Below are 18,899 nucleotides of genomic sequence, written 5' to 3'. Positions count from 1 at the left end.
GAGCACAACGGAGTGTTCTGAACATCCCATTATTTGAAATGTTATCTAGAGTTTGTTATGATCCACAGTCGAATGCCTTTGCATAGTCAATAAAACACAAGTAAACATCTGGGAAAAAATGGCTTGGGAACCATGTCTAGCCTCCCCTCGCTGCACAAAGGTTCAGGAGATTCTAACTCCCTATAGGCCCAAGGAAGATTCCTGTGGGGCAGAAGTCAGACACACCTCCAGCCTCCAACTCTTTTACTCTTTTCTGGCACTAACCATCTCTCATTCCAGACATGCTATTCTCTGCCAGGTTGACAATCTGTTGCAATGGCCACACAGAATTCAGACAGTACTCATGATTGTGGGGGTTTACTAGGGAAGTTCTTGGTTTATATGGTCAGGATCAGCAAACACGAAGGCTACAGTCCTTTGGTCGGCAGTGGCTCTGTTAGGTAGCAGACAGGCACGGGGTTTGTCCCTCCACAGGCCTGAAGACCCCTACAGGAGGTTGGAAGAGAATCAAGCGATCCCTTAGCCAGCCATAAAGACTAACCGGGCATGCTCCAAATTTAGGCCCCTGAGCCAGGTGGGCAGTACACCTGGGTGGGCCCAAACTAGGCCAGGTTGGCTTTATTCAGCCAATGGGGTCAACCAATACCTTCCACTATGCCTCCCAGGTAAAGGCCCCAAACACCGGGACCTGGAGACCTCCCAGCCCTTTGGCTGCTTCTCCGCCTTCTGCGGGCCTGTGCAGCGGTCTCTCTCGCTGGCCTCCATCGACCACCTGTGTGTGTGGGTGTGCAGTCCCACGGGGTTGCCTGCGTTCAGTGACTGCATAACCTGAAACGTTTTCCGTCCTTTTATTAAGAACTCACTTGGATCACAGACCAGGCTTTGGCATGAATTCTTTCTTGTGCGAAGCCAAGAGACGAGGTATTCACCACCCGAGTAACCTAACATCTCTTCTCAGCCATGCTGGCAGGGATGACTCTCTGGGCCTTGGCTTCTTAGCCGCGGGGCCCCTTGGCCTCTGCCTTTCTCCAGCCCTGCTACAACACTGCTTTATTGTTGTTGTTAGATGCCATCGAGTTGATTCCCACCCACGGCGACTCCATGCATAACAGAGAGAAACACTGGTCCTGTGTCATCTCCACAATTGTTCCAGGGCCTGGCCCATGGTTGCAGCCACTGTGCCCATCCATCTCGTTGAGGGGCCTCCTCTTTGTCGCCGACCCTCTACTTCACCAAACATGATGTGCTTCTCCAGGGACTGGACTCTCCCGACAACATGTCCAAAGTATGTGAGAGGAGGTGTTGCCATCCTTGCCTCCAAGGAGCATTCTGCTGGGACTTCTTCCAAGACAGGTTTGTTTGTTCTCTGACAGTCAGTACTTTAAATATTCTTTGCCAGCCCCGTAACTCAAAGGCATTGATTCTTCTCTGGTCCTTATTATTCATTGTCCAGCTTTCACATGCCTAGGAGGCCATTGAAAACACCGTGGCTTGAGTGAGGCACACCTTAGCTCTCACATCCTTACTCGAAAGCAGTGGTTCCCAACCTTCCTAATGACGTGACCTTTTAATACGGTTCTTCATGTTGTGGTGAACACCCAACCATAAAATTATTTTCATTGCTACTCATCACTGTCATTTTGCTACTGTTATGAATTGGGCAACCCTTGTGAAAAGGTCATTCAACCCCCAAAGGGGTCGCGACCCACAGGTTGAGAACCGCTGAGATCTGGTGCGGCACATTTACCCAATGCAATGTGTTGTCGATCTCTTGGCTGCTGCTTTCACAAGCATTCATTGTGGATCCAAGCAAGACACAATCCGTGACAACGTCAATCTTTTCGCTATCATAATGCTGCCCATTGGTCCAGTTATGAGGGTTTTAGTTTTCTTTACATTAAGTTGTAATCCACACTGAAGCTTGCAATCCTTGATCTTCATCAGCAAGTGCTTTATTCTCCCCACTTTCAGCAAGCAAGGTTAAATCATCTGCATACGGCAGGCTAACAACCCTCCTCCAGTCCTGACGCTGTGTTCTTCATTTAATTTGTTCTGCATACAGATTGAAGCTCCTTAAGGGCTCATAAATACCCAAAGGGTACCCCATTCCAGAAGCTAGCCTCCTGCCCAGAGGCACTCTGCTTTACTTGGTTTGTGGGCCCGAGAAGCCCAATGCTTTGGTTCACGATGCAGGCACAGCGCCACTGCTCTGCCTCAGGGTCTCTGCATGGCTCCTCTGCGCTGTCTCACAGTCTCAGTGCTGCAGGAGCCGTGGTCTCTGATGCCACTGCTGTAGCCGCTACTTCTGGCAGGGATCTCGTTTGCACCCTGCTGGTGGCTTTTCTTCTTCTTCTATCATTTTATTGGGAGCTCTTACAGATATAACATTCCATGGTTCAATCGCATCAAGCATTATTGTACAATTGCTACCACAATCAGTTTCTTTCTTCTTGAACTTCTTGATATCAGCTCCCCCTTAACCCCTCCCTCTCCTATCCTTGGCTCTTCTTTCTTTACCAGTTGTGGATTTCTGCCCCTAAGATGGCTTACTCATACCCAGCAGAACGACAAAACTGACACATTCCTGAATTTAGAGTCATCTACATCTTATTTACATACTCTCACCCCGTGATGTGTGGGAGTTACAAAGACTATATAGATAAAAGAGCCAAACCATTTGACCTCACATGACATCCTTCTGGTCTGGTCTGGTCTGGTGTCAGCCAGAGACCTATCTGAGGTCAGCAACGATAATCCTCATCATTTCATGTCCTCTTCTGAATTTGGCTTGAATTTCTGGCAGCTTCCTGCTGATGTCCTGTTGCAGCCATTTGGGAATTATCTTCAGCAAAATTCTACTTCCATGTGACAGTAATAGTATGGTTTGATAATTTCTGCATTAAATTGGGTCACTTTTCTATGGAATAGGCACAGATATGGAGCTCTTCCAGGTGATTGGCCTTCTAAATGTCTTGGCATTAACTAATGATTAACTAATAATTAGCTAACGAGTGCTTCCAGGGCTGTATCAGTTTGTTGAAACATTTTAGTTGGTATTTGGCTACTCCCGGAGCCTTGCTTTTCATCAGCACCTTCAGTGCTGCTGTACTTCTCCCTTCAGTGCCATCAGTTCTCCATCATGTGCATCCCGGAAACGGGTGAAAGTAGGTCCACTCTTTTTGGTAAAATGACTGTGCATTCCTTCCATTTCCTTTTGCTCCTCCCTGAACCAGTCAATATTTTGCCCATTGGATCCTTCAATATTGCAACTGAAGGTGTGAATTTTTCTTTTTTCTTTTTCCCCTTCCCCCCCCAAGTTTGGGATATGCTGAGCTTCCTCTGCCTTTTTGGCCCTCTAACTCCAGGGCTTTGCCAATTTCATTATACGACTGTGCCATAGACTTCGTCATTATGTCTTTTCGGCAATCAGTTTATTCCAGCTCTAGTCGTGTAACCGTGATATTGATCACGCTTTGCTGTGTCCTGCTGGACCTCAAGAAGTGACCCAATCTGCATGCCGGGTTCTGGAGTCCTGCATGCGGCACTCTAACTGGGTGTGTCTTGTGCCCCTCCCTCGGATTCAGAGCTTCACAAGAGGTGCCCACCCTTTCCCATGCGGTTTTGGCTTTCACACGTCTCTTGGATTTCCTTTAACAGCACTGGCGTCTTTTCTCTAAAGCAGCGGTTCTCAACCTGTGGGTCTCGACCTCTTTGGGGGTCAAACGACCCTTTCGCAGGAGTCGCCTGATTAACAGTGGCAAAATTATAGTTATGAAAGAGCAACGAAGATAATTTGATGGCTGGGGGGGGGTCACCACAACCTGAGGAATTGTATTAAAGGGTCGTGGCATTAGGAAGATTGAGAACCACTGCTCTAAAGTAAAACGTAACATCTTCAGTCGGTTACAAGGAGAAATTAATTGTCCCCACTGATTACCAACAACAAAAACCAACACATGCTGTGGAGTCAATGCCAGGATGACCCCTCTAGGGGAGAGTAGACCTACAGCGGGTTGTCTCCTCCTGTCCCCAAAGAGCAGCTGGTGGGTGTGAATGGCTGAGCTTTGGGCGAGTAGCACAGTGCTTAACCCACTGTGCCAACAACTACCAATCTGAGGGTGGAATGCAGTTCAGTCTTCTTATAGTTGCATGAACAGATGAAAAAATTGGGGGAGAATTCTACACGGGGGGAAAAAAATCAGAATTTCTGACTTCTCTTGAGATGCTGGGAAATTGGCCCCTCTGCTCATGGTCCCACAGGTTAACAGTGGGTTGGTAGCACTAGGGCAGTAGAAACTAGCTTTAGGAGGGATGGGCTCACTTGAGTTTGAAACCCTCTCTACCACTCGCTGCATGTTCACTCTCTGTTTCTTACTGAGGCAAGGCCCTTGAAGGCACGGAGGTTTCCGACTAGTCTTAGAAGACCCATTAAGCACCTGGCTGTCCAGACAGGGACCTAGAGAAACCACAGGGGCAGTTTCATTTTCCCAAGTCCACAAGAAGACGAAACCCCACATCATTGCGGCTACGCAGATTCCGACTCAACGAGCCTGTAGGCTGAGTAGAGTTGGCTCCAGGGTTTCTCGGGTTGGAATCTTTAGAGAAGCAGACTGCTACCTCTCTGTCTAATGCAGTGGCCGGTGGAGTCCAACTGCCAGCCTTTTGGTTACCAGTTGTGCACTCACCCACTGCCCCACCTGCAAGAAGATCAGGTTCCAAAAATTCTGCAGGCGTTCAAAAGATGGACATTTCTCTAGCCTGAGCGATCTATGTCAGCACTTTGAAGTTTTAAAATTATCTATCTACCAACCTGTTGTTCTTTTGCTAAGAATATTAGAAATTTTCACTGAAATGAGAAATTAGACCAAAGTAACCACAAATTTTTAACAAGGCAATTTTTCCTTTCTAAAATGAGTTTATGCAAACTCTTTACAAAACCAACCAACCACATCACTATCTGTAAGTATCAACCCAATAATGTTTGGTTTTTATATCGAGCCTAGAAAGGTTTCCAACTACCACCGGGAAGAAATGGTACATGCAATAACTTGCTAGCAGCTTCTGTGGGACCGAGAGCAACTATTAATATCTACCTGGTAAGACAATGAAAAAAAAAAGTACTACTTTAAGTAGTTAAGTCAACATTATACTTATGGCAAATTTATTGCTCTTGCACAGCAACCCTATGTACACCAGTTAGACATCGAATAAACTTATAGCATACTTAGAAAAATCCCCCAAAGTAAAAGGAAAGAGAGGAAAGAACTAGGAGGCAAAGGGCATTTATAGAGGTCTAAATACAGGCATGCACATATGTAAATATATTCATATATGATAAAAGAGAAATAGATCTAAGTGCATATATTTATAGGTTTAGTATTAAGGTAGCAGATGGACATTGGGCCTCCATTCAAGTACTCCCTCAATGCAAGAACACTTTGTTCTACTAACCTGGCATTCCACGATGCTCACATTCTTGACATGATCGCTGAAGGGTACATAAGCAAATGTAGTGAAGAAAGCTGATGGTGCCCAACTATCAAAAGATATAGGGTCTGGAGTCTTAAAGGCTTGAAGATAAACAAGCAGCCATTCAGCTCAGAAGCAACAACGCCCACATGGAAGAAGCACACCAGCCTGTGTGATCATGAGGTGTCGGATGCGATCAGGTATCAGGCATCAAAGACCAAAAATCATATCATTGTGAATAAGGGGGAGTGCAGTGTGGGGTCCCCAAACCCATTTGTAGGCAACTGGACACCCCCTTACAGAAGGGTCTCAGGGAGGAGACGAGCCAATCAGGGTGCAGTGCAGCAACGATGAAACATGCAACTTTCCTCTAGTTCCTAAATGCTTCCTCCCCTCCCACTATCATGACCCCAATTCTACCTTACAAATCTGGCTAGACCAGAGGATGTACACTGGTACAGATAGGAACTGGAAACACAGGGAATCCAGGACAGATGAATCCCTCGGGACCAGTGGTGAGAGTGGTGATACCGGGAGGGTGGAGGGAAGGTGGGGTAGAAAGGGGGAACCGATGACAGGGATCTACATATAACCCCCTCCCTGGGGGACAGACAACAGAAAAGTAGGTGAAGGGAGACATCGGAGAGTATAAGACATGACAAAATAAGAATTTATAAATTATCAAGGGTTCATGAGGGAGGGGGCAGGGAAGGAGGGGAAAAAGTGAGGAGCTGATACCAAGAGCTAAGTAGAAAGCAAACGTTTTGAGCATGATGACGACAAAAAATGTACAAACGTGCTTGGATGGATATATGGATTGTGATAAGAGTTGTATGAGCCCCCAATAAAATTATTTTTTTTTAAATCCCCAAATAAAAAATAAAATCTGTTGCAGTCTAGATCATTTTGACTCACAGCAACCCACTGGTCTCCCAGGTGGCCAGTCTTTACTGGTGTTCCCGGCTGCATCTTTCTCTTGCAGCGAGGAAAGCGGGTTCAAGCCCCTGACTTTTGGTTAGCAGCGAGTGCTTTAAACCTTGCACCAGTATAGTGTAGAGGCCAGCCACTTCTCTCTGGTCCACGAACTCTCTTAACAAGAATTCTGAGTTACATTGAATATTGCCTTGCCAGGTAATGCAGCTACCCCAAGGGGGCGCTTTCAGAACACCTAACAGGGCTCACTGTCAAACTTAGTCCCATAGACATAGGAGCTGGTGAAGCGTGCTCCAGAGGCCTGCTTCTCCAGTCAGAAATATCACAAGCAAGCCTATTTTCACCATTTCCCCCGACTGTTTGAAAATCACCGACCACAAATTAAGGCATGCAAAACCAACAACTCCCCAGTAGCCGCTGGAACGATGAGACTGCGCCATGACATCATCGGGGATGACAAGATGGAAAAGAAAACGTGACATGGATGGCTCGCTCACTCACCGCATCTTTGTAAAACCACTACCTATGAAAATCACAAAACCACACCATTTGACCCCAAAGGCGTTTCTCCTTCTCAAAACCGGCAAGTGTTTTTCGTCTGCTCTTTGGTTGCCTTCCTCTTCCTCTTCCTCTTCTTTGACTGTGGGATCCCTGCTTCACCTTCCGGGCAACTTACCCGGATCACTTCTCTGACACCCTTCCATCTTCCCCTTAGGCTCACGTGCTCATATCATAAGCACATGCCTGCAGAGGCAAATGAAGAATGAGTGCACGGAAACTTTTAGTGAACAAGTCACTGACATGTGACGCGATCGTTTCTCCGCCTGTCCCCCATCTAGGTCTCTTCACTTCTGACGGCGGTGTCTAAGGTTTTTGTGTTGGGACCCCCTCCCAGAAGGGTTCTGTAACTTGGCATCTTTGAGGGGCGCAAAGCATCTTCCTTGCAAATGCTCTTTAAGTTTTTCAGGGGGAACAGTATGAAAGGGTGAGTGCAGGCTCAGAAGGTAAGCGCCCAGACATGCTCCCTGGATAGCCTTTCTGTCCTCCAGGGCATGAGCAGGGGTGCTGGCAGGAAGGGAAAAGAATTCCAAAGCAGAACTTCCTGGGTGGGTTTCCATGTCCTTAAAACCTCTTCCCAAGAAGCCTTTGTAATTATCCTGTGTCCTCTGAGGAAATCTACCAAGATAATCTCTCTGGAATACCACGCAATGGTGGCCATCACCTTCTGCGCTGCCCTCTCTGCCTGGAATTTCACTGGCCCCGCAAGAGCCCCTCTGAGACCACTGTGCTGATTGAACTTGGCTCTCTCCACCCTAACGCTAGCTCTCATCCCTGGTTATGGCTTGGCCCGTAAAATCATCTTCATTAGGTCCCAGCTTGCTTAAAAGATGGATGGCAAAGCCAGCTGTTTAAACTAGTGGATCTTCATGTAAAGCTTTTGACACCCCTTGAGGTGTTCCCTCAAACTTGAAATCACTGAAGCATCTGAGATCTCCATTTTTGGGAAACAGAAGGATTTCTCCCAAGTTGTCTCCCCCAAATATATGCCAAACTTAGCTGCTTGCAAATGACTATACACGTGGAGGTCATCAGAAGGTCAGGGTCATTCTCCCTAAGGGTTATCAGCCATCTAGACCAAGCAATCACCACTGTTTATCCCACAAGTAGGGCCCACTCCCTTCTGATAAGGATAGTAGTTGTCTGTTTCCTTGTAGGAGACCTCAGAGAGGTCAAACACACCCAAGGGTGACCAAGGTTAGGCTGCCACCATGAATCTAGGGTCCACCCTTCTTGTCACATGCATACCCCCAATCCCTCCTCTTCCTATTGCATGTATGCCCCTAGATCACCCCCTCTCATTGCTGTATAACCTATAGTGCAGCCCCTGCCTGTGACGTATGTCTTTAGCTGTGATTAGTGGGCTTGCACGCCCACAAAGGGATATAGGCCTGGGTTAGCAATAGAGATCTCTCTCTGGGCTCCTCCCTTGACCTCTCCTTGGCTCCCTCTCCTCCCTTTCCCTTTCCTCTTGTCCTCCTTCCCTTCCCCCTCTCTCCACGTGGACCACCAAGCGGGGCTGAGGTGAGTAATGCTACCATGAAATGTGTCTGATTCCATTATTTTAATATTCGCTTCTATATCTCATGCTCTTGATGACTTTAATATTTAGATATCTCAATGGTGCCATTGTGCTTACTGAACCCATAATTAGTGGTGGGGGGCTGGCTCCCCCTCCTACAACCACACCCATTCCGGTAGCTGTTTCATCATGGATAGCTCCCTGGTCTTCTTACACCCCTTTCTGGACCTTGCATCTAGTTTCCTCATTGGCTGAGGTTGACAGTCTTCCCTTCCTTGGCTCATCTTTGAAGTCTTCCTTAAAAGGCTGATGCATCTCAAAACTGTTGTTTTGTGTAGGACACCATTCCTATAAGCTTGCTTCAAAGCTTTAATGATTTGGGAAGATGCCCACTTGAGCTTCCTTAAAAATTTGATATTAGCCCTGATTGAAAAATCATCATCATTTTTATCCATGGCACAAAAATAATCTTTTTTTTAAGGCATCATAGTGAGACAAAGTTAAGTGTATTACTGAGAGGACGTGTCTGCAACCATCCACTGATTACAGGGACACATTTCAACATCTTTACGTTTGGCATAAACCCACGTGTGTATGAACTGGCCCTAGAAGCAGCACATTTTTAATTTCCCTTGTGTCAACATATATTCCGGTCAGTGGAGAAGGGCATCCTGCTTGGTAAAGTGGAGGGTCCGCAAAAAAAGAGGAAGACCCTCAAGGAGATGGAGTGACACGATGGCTGTAACAGTGGGTTCAAAGATAACAACCCTTGTGAGGATGTTGCAGGACTGGGCAGTGTTTGGCTTTGATGGACATGGGCCCCCAAGAGTCAGAACTGACTCAGCTGCGCCTCACGACAGCAGCACACGTTTCCCACCCAAACCACAGTCACAGTAAACATTCTCATCTCTGGAGGAGCCGGAGTGGCCCGGTGAAGTGCTCGGCATCCAACCGACACGGACTCCGAGGGAGCGAGACCTGGCATTCTGCTTTGGTAAAGATTGCTATGCCACTGTCATGTGTCCAGTGTCCCGGTCCACTCTTGCCTTCTCATCTTTGGCTTTGGTTTGATGTTGCATGGGAATTCTGGACAGAGGTCTCTACATCCTTTCTGTTGTCAAAATCATGCCACACTCCTTCTGGGATGTCTCTACGAGTGTATACCTCTGACCTCCGAATGCAGTCACTGGCCATCTTCAGCCTAACTGGGGACAGGTGCTTCAGGGAGCACCCAGGGGGGTATGTGCATCCTCTGGAATTCTGCATACTCCTCATACGCTTGTCAACAGTGCCTCACTCAGACCAGTGTCCTTCCAATACACCCCTACGATGTATTGGGGAAACCACCAGGCTTCCTTTCCTCGGGGACCACAATCCAGTGTGAAAGTGCCTCACGAAACCCCAATCGCTTCATTTTTACTTCTTGTGAGGCTCTGATGATACTCCAGCAGTTTCACCTCCTTCCCCACCTATCTCCATCCTGGTCTAACTGTCCTCCACACACCTCTGCCTGCAAAGGACCGGCCACAGAATGGTCTCCGGCTCCTATTCTTAGATGCCAGCCAGTCGGCGTGCACAACAGGACCTCGTCTGGTCCCAAAGCAGCCTCACAGCACTCCTGTGTTGGAACCCCTTTGTTGCAGCCACTGTGTCAGTTCATCACATTGAGGAGGGGCTTCTCCTTCTTTTGTTTTTTAGCTGATCCTTTATCAAGTAGGATGCTCTTCTCCAAGGAGTGGTCCCTTCTCATAATATGTCCAAAATACGTGAGGCGAGATCTCACCACCCTTGTTTCTAAGGCACATTCTGCCGGTACTCGTTCCAAGGCAGAATTGATTGTTCTTCTGGCTGTCCATGGGCTTCTTCACCAACGCATGCTTTTCTTTACCTCAAGTCATCCTTTGTCCAACCCATCTTCCAATTACTAATTTATGTTGTGCCGCATCAGCAACGGAAGGCCCTTGAACTTGATTCTATCCACAACATTAGAGGATACTTTTCGTTGGGGAGACAGCTCTTCCCTAGTCGTGCTTTGAGCCCCTTCTAACTTGAGGGGCTCACCTTCCAACACTGTAATGGACAGAAGGTTATCACGGACTGATGTTTGTCCAGAAGTAGCTCGTCAGGTTCTTTTTCCCTAGTCGGTCTTAGTCTGGGAGCTCTAGTGGAACTTGTCTTCCATGGGCGACTCTGAGAGCATTTGAAGTACCAGTGGCATAGAGCCTAACAAGTCAACACACACACTACCACAGCGCAACACACCGACAGACATGTGATGGTTCCGGCTATAAAGAGTCTCCCTCAGCCCCCAAATACAGAAAGCACTTTCCACACAAAGATGTTTATCAATTTCTGTTTTCCTTGAAACCTCAAGGGCAGTTCCCTGGATACATGCTGAAATAAGAAATTGTCCATGCATTTTTAATAATAAAAATAATCAATCCTAATAAAAATAATAAAATTGAACGAATGAATGACGACACTGTCGTATATAATCTAGTTCCTAGGAATTATTCGATACAAGGAGGAAATAAAGGGAAAATTGTGGTCATCATTTGTTTGCCATTCAGATTTTCGTCATTGGCTCCATCTCGAGGCAACAGTGTTGGATTACATCATGGCCTCTCCTATACATTTTTTCCGGCACATCTCCCAAGGGTGAATGTTATGCAGTTGAAACATAAACACGACAAAAACAAATCCCCCAAGCAGTATGGCTGCTGCGATGGCGATGAGGGTGTGTCCTGGGAATGGCAATGGCACCTGATCCACGTAAATCTACAACACAGAGAGAAGTTGGTGAGTAAGCTCTTTGAATGCAGCCAGTCAAAACAGTCCATTGTACATGAGTCCCACTATGGCAGCGACATGATTGATAACTTAACAGAATTCTGCCCAGGCTTCGAGAGATATTTCCAAACGCACTCACTGCCGTCAAGTTGATTCGGACTTATAGTGACCCTAGAAGACAGGGTAGAACTTCCCTGGGGGTTTCTGAAATGGCAACTCTTTCAGAAAGCCTCACCTTTCTTTCTCTGAGCAGCTGGTGATTTTGAACTGCCTAACTTGTGGTTAGAAGTTCAACGCAGAACCACTACACCACCAGGGCTTTCTCTCTCTCTCTCTCTCTCCCTCTCCCATTGAGTCTATTCTGACTCATAGTGACCCTAATGGACAGGATATAAGTGTCCCTGTGGGTTTTGGAGATCGTAACTCTTTACTGGAGGAGAAAGCCTCGTCTTTCTCCTATAGAGTGGCTAGTGGTCTTGAACTTTCAACGTTGTGGTTAGCAGCCCAATGCACAGCCACTGCGCCACCAGCTAAGGCAAATGGAAGAAATGATGAAGTCCAAGAACAGAACAGAAATTTTCAAAGGGCCACTTGAGAAGACAAAGTCAAATATGATAATGAAATGTGCAAAGACCAAAAAGGAAGAATATACTCAACATCCCTTAAACTGAAAGAATTCAAGAAAAAATTCAAGCCTAGAGTTGCCCTATTGAGAGATTCTAAGGGCAAAATATTGAATGCTGCAGGAAGCATCAAAGAGAAATAGAAAGAAGACATAGTCACTGTATCCAAAAGATCTAGTCAACAGCCTGCCATTTCAGGAGGCAGCACATGAGCAAGAACTAATGGTGCTGAAGGAAGAAGTTCAAGCTGCACTGAAAGCATGAGGCAAAAACAAGGCTCCAGGAGTTGATAGAATATCAATTGAAATGTTTCAACAAGCTGATGAAGCAGTCTGTACCGACCCATTTAGAAGACAGCTACCTGGCCATCTGACTGGAAGAGATATGTAGTTGTATCCATTCCAGAAAAGGTTACCCAATGGGATGCTCAAATTATGGCACACTGTCGTTACCATCACATGCATGTGAAATTTTATTGACGATCATCCAACATCGATTCCAGCAGCACACTGTCAGGGAACTGACAGAAATTTAGGCCCAACTCAGAAGAGGACATGGAACAAGTGTCACCATTGCTGATGTCAGACGGATCTTCGCTGGAAGCAGAGAATAACAGAAAGATAATTTCTGTGTTTTATTAACCATGCAGAAGCATTCAATTGACAAACTAATGGACAGCCTGAGAAGAATGGGAATTCCAGAACACTGCCTTGTGCTCTAAGGAACGTGATAGTTAGGTCTTTTGTACCAACATGGCTCCTGTGAAGAAGATATAGGTGGAGTTTAACCTGTCAATCAGGTCACAGCCTGATGACCTCCCTTGGAGGTGCAACTGAGATATATAACTCTCTGGAGGCCAGCCTCTCTCTTTCCCTTGACCTTCCTGCTTGTTGACCCTGAGAGCTGCCGGAGCCCTGTGAGGTTTTCCACTGACTGTGGATCCAAAGCACTTTTCACCCACCAGCCTGTGATATTCCAGCATTCTGCATCATTGCACGTGAGTCTGATGAGGGACTTATGGACTATTATCAGACTTATGGACTTGAGTTGGACTGGGCTGGGATATGCCCTTATTATAGAATTACATCTTGATATAAAGCAAATACAAGTGTCCCTGGATGTGTTTCTCTAGTCAACCCGGCCTAACACATGGAACTTGTACATGGATCAAGAGGCAGTTGTGTAAACAGAACAAGGGAATACTGCATGGTTTGAAATTAGGAAAGGTATACATCAAGGCTGTATCTTCTCACCATACTTACTAAATGGGTACGCTGAGCAAATCATCAGGGAAGCTGGCTTATATGAAGAAGAATGTGGCATCAGGATTGGAGGAAGGCTTATTACAACCTTGCTTTTTAAGAGTGAGGAGGACTTGAAGCACTTGCTGATGAAGATCAAGGATTATAGCCTTCAGTATGAATTACAGCTCAATGTAAAGAAGACCAAAAGCCTCACACCTGAACCAGTAGGTAACGTCCTGATAAATAGAGAGAAGATTTAAGCGGTCAAAGGTTTCCTCTTGCTTGGCTCCACAATCAGTGCTCACGGCAGCAGCAGTTAAGAGATCAAATGACGCATTGCATTAGGTAATTCTGCTGCATAAGACTTCTTTAAAGTGTTGAAAAGCAAGGTTGTTGTTACTTTGAAGACTAAAGAGTACCCTACAGCCATGGTTATTTTCAATCTCTTCATATACATATGTGAAAACTGGACAACGAAGAAGGAAGACTGAGGAAGAATTGATGCATTTGAGTGATGGTACTGGCCAAGAGTGCTGAAAGTACCCCAGACCGCCAAAGAACAAACAAATCTATCTTGTAAGAAGTACAGCCAGAATGCTCCCCAGAGGCAAGAACGGCAAGACTTCGTCTCATGGACTTTGAACATGTTATCAGGAGAGACCAGTCCCTGGAAAAGGACATCATGCTTGGGAAAGTGAAAGGTCACCAGAAGAGAGGAAGATACTCAACAAGGTGGGTTGACATCGTGGCTGCAATGATGGGCTCAAACAGAACAACGGCGGTGAGGATGGTGCGGGACTGGGCAGCGTTCCTTCTATTGCACACAGGGCCCTTATGCGCTGGAACGGACTTGGTGGCACCTAGCTACAAGGACAATGGCAGTTAAATTAATGTGGCAGGATACAATAAACAGGATTAGATTGTATTTTGAGTACATCTCTTTTGATATACCAAAGAGATTAAACAAGCAAGTAGAGACAGGGGCCTCCAATCACAAAGAAAGAAGAGTTAGTGGTCATGTGTATCCTGGGGACCCAGGGTCTCCGGGATGAGAAGTTCTAGACCCAGAGGGAGATTGGGGACAAGACCATGCTCCTAGAGCTGAAAGAAGGAGAAAGGTTTCCCTGGAGAGTTGATGGCCTAGATGTGGACTTCTAGCTTTCTAAACTGTGACAGGAGGAGGCTTGGTGGCACTGGACTGCTAGCCATATGGTCAGCAGTTTGAAACCACCTGCAGCTCTGAGGGAGAAAGACAAGGCTTTCTACTCCTGTGAAGAGTTACCATCTTGGAACCCACAGGGGCAGTTCTACTCTGTCCTGTAGCATCTCCATGAGACAGAATAGACTTGCTGGCAGTGAGTGAGAAAGGGCCAGGGAAAAATGTCTGTTTGCTAAAGTCATCCACTTGAAGTATGTCTGTGATAGCTGTACTAGCTAAGACGCAAGGTATGAAAGGTTACCTGATATCTCAAAGGTGGCCTGACATTGTGTGCTGGACCCCATCTGTTACAGCTTGTTAGAAGCTGAATGGTGTTCCCTCAAAACATTTGTCGGAATCCTCACCCCTATACTGATGGAGGTCATCCCACTGAGGAACAGGGCTTTTTGTAATCCTAACAAGGCCATCTCAGTGTAGAGCTTATTTTGGACCTAATCACTTCTGAGATGAAAAAGGGTAGATTAGGCCCAGAAGTTCTAGCCAACTAAGACCCCTCTCTCTCCCCTCTCTCCTCTTTTCTCTCATTGCCATCGAATCGATGTTGACTCAGAGTGACCATATAGGACAGGACAGAACTTCCCCTGTAGTTCTGAGTCTGTAACTGTGTATGGGAGTAGAAAGCCTCATCTTTCTTGAGGAGTGGCTGGTAGTTTTGAACTGTCGACCTTGCAGATTGCAGGCCAACTCGTAACCACTACACCACCAGGGCTCCAGACACAGCTCTAGGAAAGGTTATCTATCTTGATTCTCCTTCATCTCATAAAGCCTACCTCAGGACTAATTTCTTTTCCTGTTTTTAAGCGAGTCCAATGGCCTTGGGCTTAACCAATACTCACAGCTTGTGAAAATGGACTTGGGGGCAAGGAGTTGAGTTCATCCATACCTTTACTTATCACCATGCAGAGGTGTTTGATTTGTCATTCCTTTCCCATGTCACCTCTGCTCCCAAGGGACTCCTTCTGGATGATTTCTCCCCTGACCACAAAAGCTCAATGAATACACCAACTGTCTCATTCTTATTGCTTTTGTTACCAACATACTGATGTTTCCCATTACTACCACATCTGTTCAGAATTAGCATACATGAACCCCTTCGTCTCATATTTTTGGCTCTCTCAGCCGACAAGATATTTCTTGGGGGTGAGGTGGTGGCAATATGGCATCAGTAAGTGACACTGAATGAAATGTGTCATCCAGCAATTCAGTAAAACCCTCACTCCTTCCTACCCCCCCAGGCAGCAGCTGCCGTTCTATGAATGACTAAAATGAGTTGCTGTTTTCATAGGTTATATGGGGAGATCAATTTTGGATCTTCCAAGCATTGAAGTACTTAAGACTCAAGGCACACAACCAAATAACATCAGAATGCAAAATATTACTTTCCAAATAATGTTGGAAAGTAAAAATGTCCTCTCAGACATATGAGAGGAATGAAATGTAATCTTTGAAGGGCTTTTGGAACGTTTGTGGAAAAACCCCATTGTCTTGGACAAACTTTTTGAAGCTGCCTCATGTATGTATGCACCTACACACACACACACACACACACACACACACACACACACACACGTGTGTGTGTGTGTGTGTGTATATGATAGAATACTGCTCTGCAATAGAGCAAGATGAACTCCTGAGAGATGCCACAACACGGATTAACCTTGAAAACCCTAGGCTGGATGAAATAAGCTAAACACGAAAGGACAAACCATGTAAGATCTCACTGATATGAAATGCCTACAACAGACAAATGAATAGAGACCAGAAGTTAATGGCGGCTTCCAGGGATGGAAGGATGGGGGAATGAGGTGGAGTCACCGTTGAGCTAGCATTGAGTTTCTGTTTATGGGAATGGAGACGTTGGTAATGGATATTGGTGATACTTACACAGCATTATATAGTTTGTCTCGTTTAATTGTACACATAAAAATGCTGAAATGTCCTCAAGTAGAAAGAAAATGGTTTGGAAAGGATGATGGCAACATATGTTAAAATGTGCTCAATACACTGGATGGATGGATTCTTATAAGAGCTGTAAGAACCCCAATAAAATGATTTATTAAAAATTTTTTTAAAAGCTGAGATGGCAAATGTTGCATTACCTATATTTTCACAACAATTTTTAAAAAGTGAAAAAACCAAGTTAAGTCTAGAAAGTGGGGAAGGAACAAAAGTAAATACAAGCACTTAGTTTGTTTCCTCAGCCTCAATTGGTTGTGTCCCCTGTCATGCAATAGTTTCACCATTACTGACTGTGACAGGTAGTTTTATTGTGCCAACCTGGCCAATAAGAACATGTGGAATGAATAAGGTCGCAGTTTGATTGGAGGGTAAAGAGATAAATGACTTGGCAAGCCCCACCTCTCTCTCTATTGTTCTCTGGTGATCCGACCATCCTGCAGCTGCTTGTTTTCTGCCTCAACTCATGAGCTACACAACCTGTGGAACTAGCAACCCATGGATCTTGTCTTTAGAGCTTGAGGTTCCTCTGAGACATGCTTTGCCACACTGCTGGGGAGTATATCACTTGAGCTTGGGGCTGTCAGATCCTGTCATCTTGCTGACTGTTGGTGACCCACCCTACTGTTTGCTACCTGTGGCTGGACTGCCTGCTTTGTCCTACGGAAGACTCGGTCATCTGCTTCCTTGACCTTGGACACAGCGGCCCTGTTCCACAGAAGTGAGTTGAACTGAGCCCTCTGTACTGCTGTGTAGACTAATTTGCTGTTATATTCTTTCGTGCAGTATCTATCTATCTTATCTATCTATCTATCTATCTATCTATTTATCTATCTATCTATCTATCTAACCATAAGGGTCCTAGTTTTGTTTCTCAAGAGAACCCTGTCTAGCACACTGACAACTTCATCATCATTCTCCAGGATCACTGTTCATCATAAAAATCCTACCAATTACAGGGTGCGATGTAAAAAACGATGAGAAATACAACTTTCCTCTAGTTCCTAAATGTTTCCTCCCCACTCCCACTACCATGACTTGAATTCTATCTTGCAAGACTGGCTAGACCAGAGGATGTACACTGGTACAGATAGGAACTGAAAATACAGGGAATCCAGGACGGATGAGCCCTATAGGACCAGTGGTGTGAGTGGCAAAACAGGGAGGGTAAAGGGAGAATGGGTAGGAAAGAGGGAACCGATTACATGGAACTGTGTGTGACCTCCTCCCTGGGGGACAGACAACCGAAAAGTGGGTGAAGGGAAAAAATGAGGACCTAATGTCGGGGGTTTAAGTGGAGAGAAAATGTTTTGAGAATGATGTACAAATACACTTTACACAATTGATGTGTGTATGGATTGCGATTACAGTTGTATGAGCCCCTAATAAAATGTTTAAAAAAAAATCCTACCAATTAAAAAAAAATCTTCAGTATGTCTTGCTTGACCCTTGTTATCTTATTTCCCTATCCAGCACCCCATTTGATACCTTACACATTCACTGTACCTGAAATTCTTCAACTAAGTTGCAAAAGGTGAGCCCTGGAACAACAGATACCTTGAAGTGAAAGAGCTCAGCACCCTGGTGGTGGAGAGGGGGGGCGGGGGAACAAACATATCCAGTTATTAACAGTGTCAATGTATATTCCTCTAGGTAAAAATACAGTGTGACAACTCTCCCTACAAGTATTGCATGGAAACCACCTCCTGTAGTTAATTTATGACACTTCTAAATTAAGTGATGCTTTATAAATTCTGGCCTCTATGCCTGTGGCTATAATTTCCATTTTAGAGGGAATTCTCAGCTATGCTAATGGACCCGATTAAGGTGGGATTACGTACTTTAGAAGAAGGTGTGGACCCAGTCAGCCCCTTTGGTTCTGAAAGACTAAAACCACTCCTCCATGAACACCATGCCTCTGCAGAAAAGCCATCTGGGAAGCAGAGAGAAATCCGGGGCCATAATGGAAGGAGAGCCATCAGTGGGCGATGTCTGGAGTGACAGAGGCTGAGACCAGAGCCCCCGGAGGTTGTGGCAGTATGAGTGTGAGGCAAAGCAGCAGGTGGACTTCCTGGTCCAAGGAGACCCTCTGGTGACCTCCTGCCTGAGAGGGATCCAAGGAACCCAGGACTGAGGCTGAGGGTCAGAGAGAGCCTTGGCTGCTGACTGAGGAGGGGTGTTGCTGTGGACGAGTGGCTGTAGCCTTTATGTTTTCTGATCCTGACCTGTAGTAATTTATCAGATTCCCTCAATTGTATTGTCTATGAGTTCTGTATGAACTGAAATGAATTATTGAAGCCAGCATCATGGAAGGAGTGATTGGGTGCAGACCAGGGTCAAGGAGGATGGAGGGTGGGGCATGTCTGATTTCCTCATGGCCACAGGGAAGCCAGAGACGGTCAGCTATTGGCTCGCCAAATCCTCTTTCTAAGGCTCTTGGGCATACACTTCATCCATCAAAATGAAAAGTAAAGGAGAGCTTCAAATAGAGGCATTTAGTAGCTAACTCCTGTTTTAGAATGGGGAAAAATAAATCCCAGAAAGATGTGGAAAGCCTAACTTGTTCTTAGTGATTTCCGTTTTTT

The 18,899-nt window shown here is 45.8% G+C and overlaps 1 protein-coding gene across 1 annotated transcript in view; it reads right to left on the bottom strand.

Moving 5' to 3' along the window:
- Positions 1-11,092: 11,092 nt before the first annotated feature.
- The window catches only part of CATSPERB (cation channel sperm associated auxiliary subunit beta), a 153,748-nt gene continuing 145,941 nt past the window's right edge, over positions 11,093-18,899 (bottom strand). The window contains exons 25-26 of the mRNA XM_013003687.1: positions 17,821-17,895; positions 11,093-11,260 (exon numbers count right to left, since the gene is read on the bottom strand). Of these exons, the coding sequence (XP_012859141.1) occupies positions 11,093-11,260; positions 17,821-17,895 (243 nt within the window). The remainder of the gene's footprint in view (positions 11,261-17,820; positions 17,896-18,899) is intronic.

The sequence above is a fragment of the Echinops telfairi genome, unplaced genomic scaffold (assembly GCF_000313985.2).
Source record: "Echinops telfairi isolate 266 unplaced genomic scaffold, ASM31398v2 ScPeMD7_18;HRSCAF=68, whole genome shotgun sequence".
Classification (NCBI taxonomy): Eukaryota; Metazoa; Chordata; class Mammalia; order Afrosoricida; family Tenrecidae; genus Echinops; species Echinops telfairi.
The sequence above is the reverse complement of the archived record's forward strand: the minus strand, read 5'-3'. Positions and strand labels throughout refer to the sequence as shown.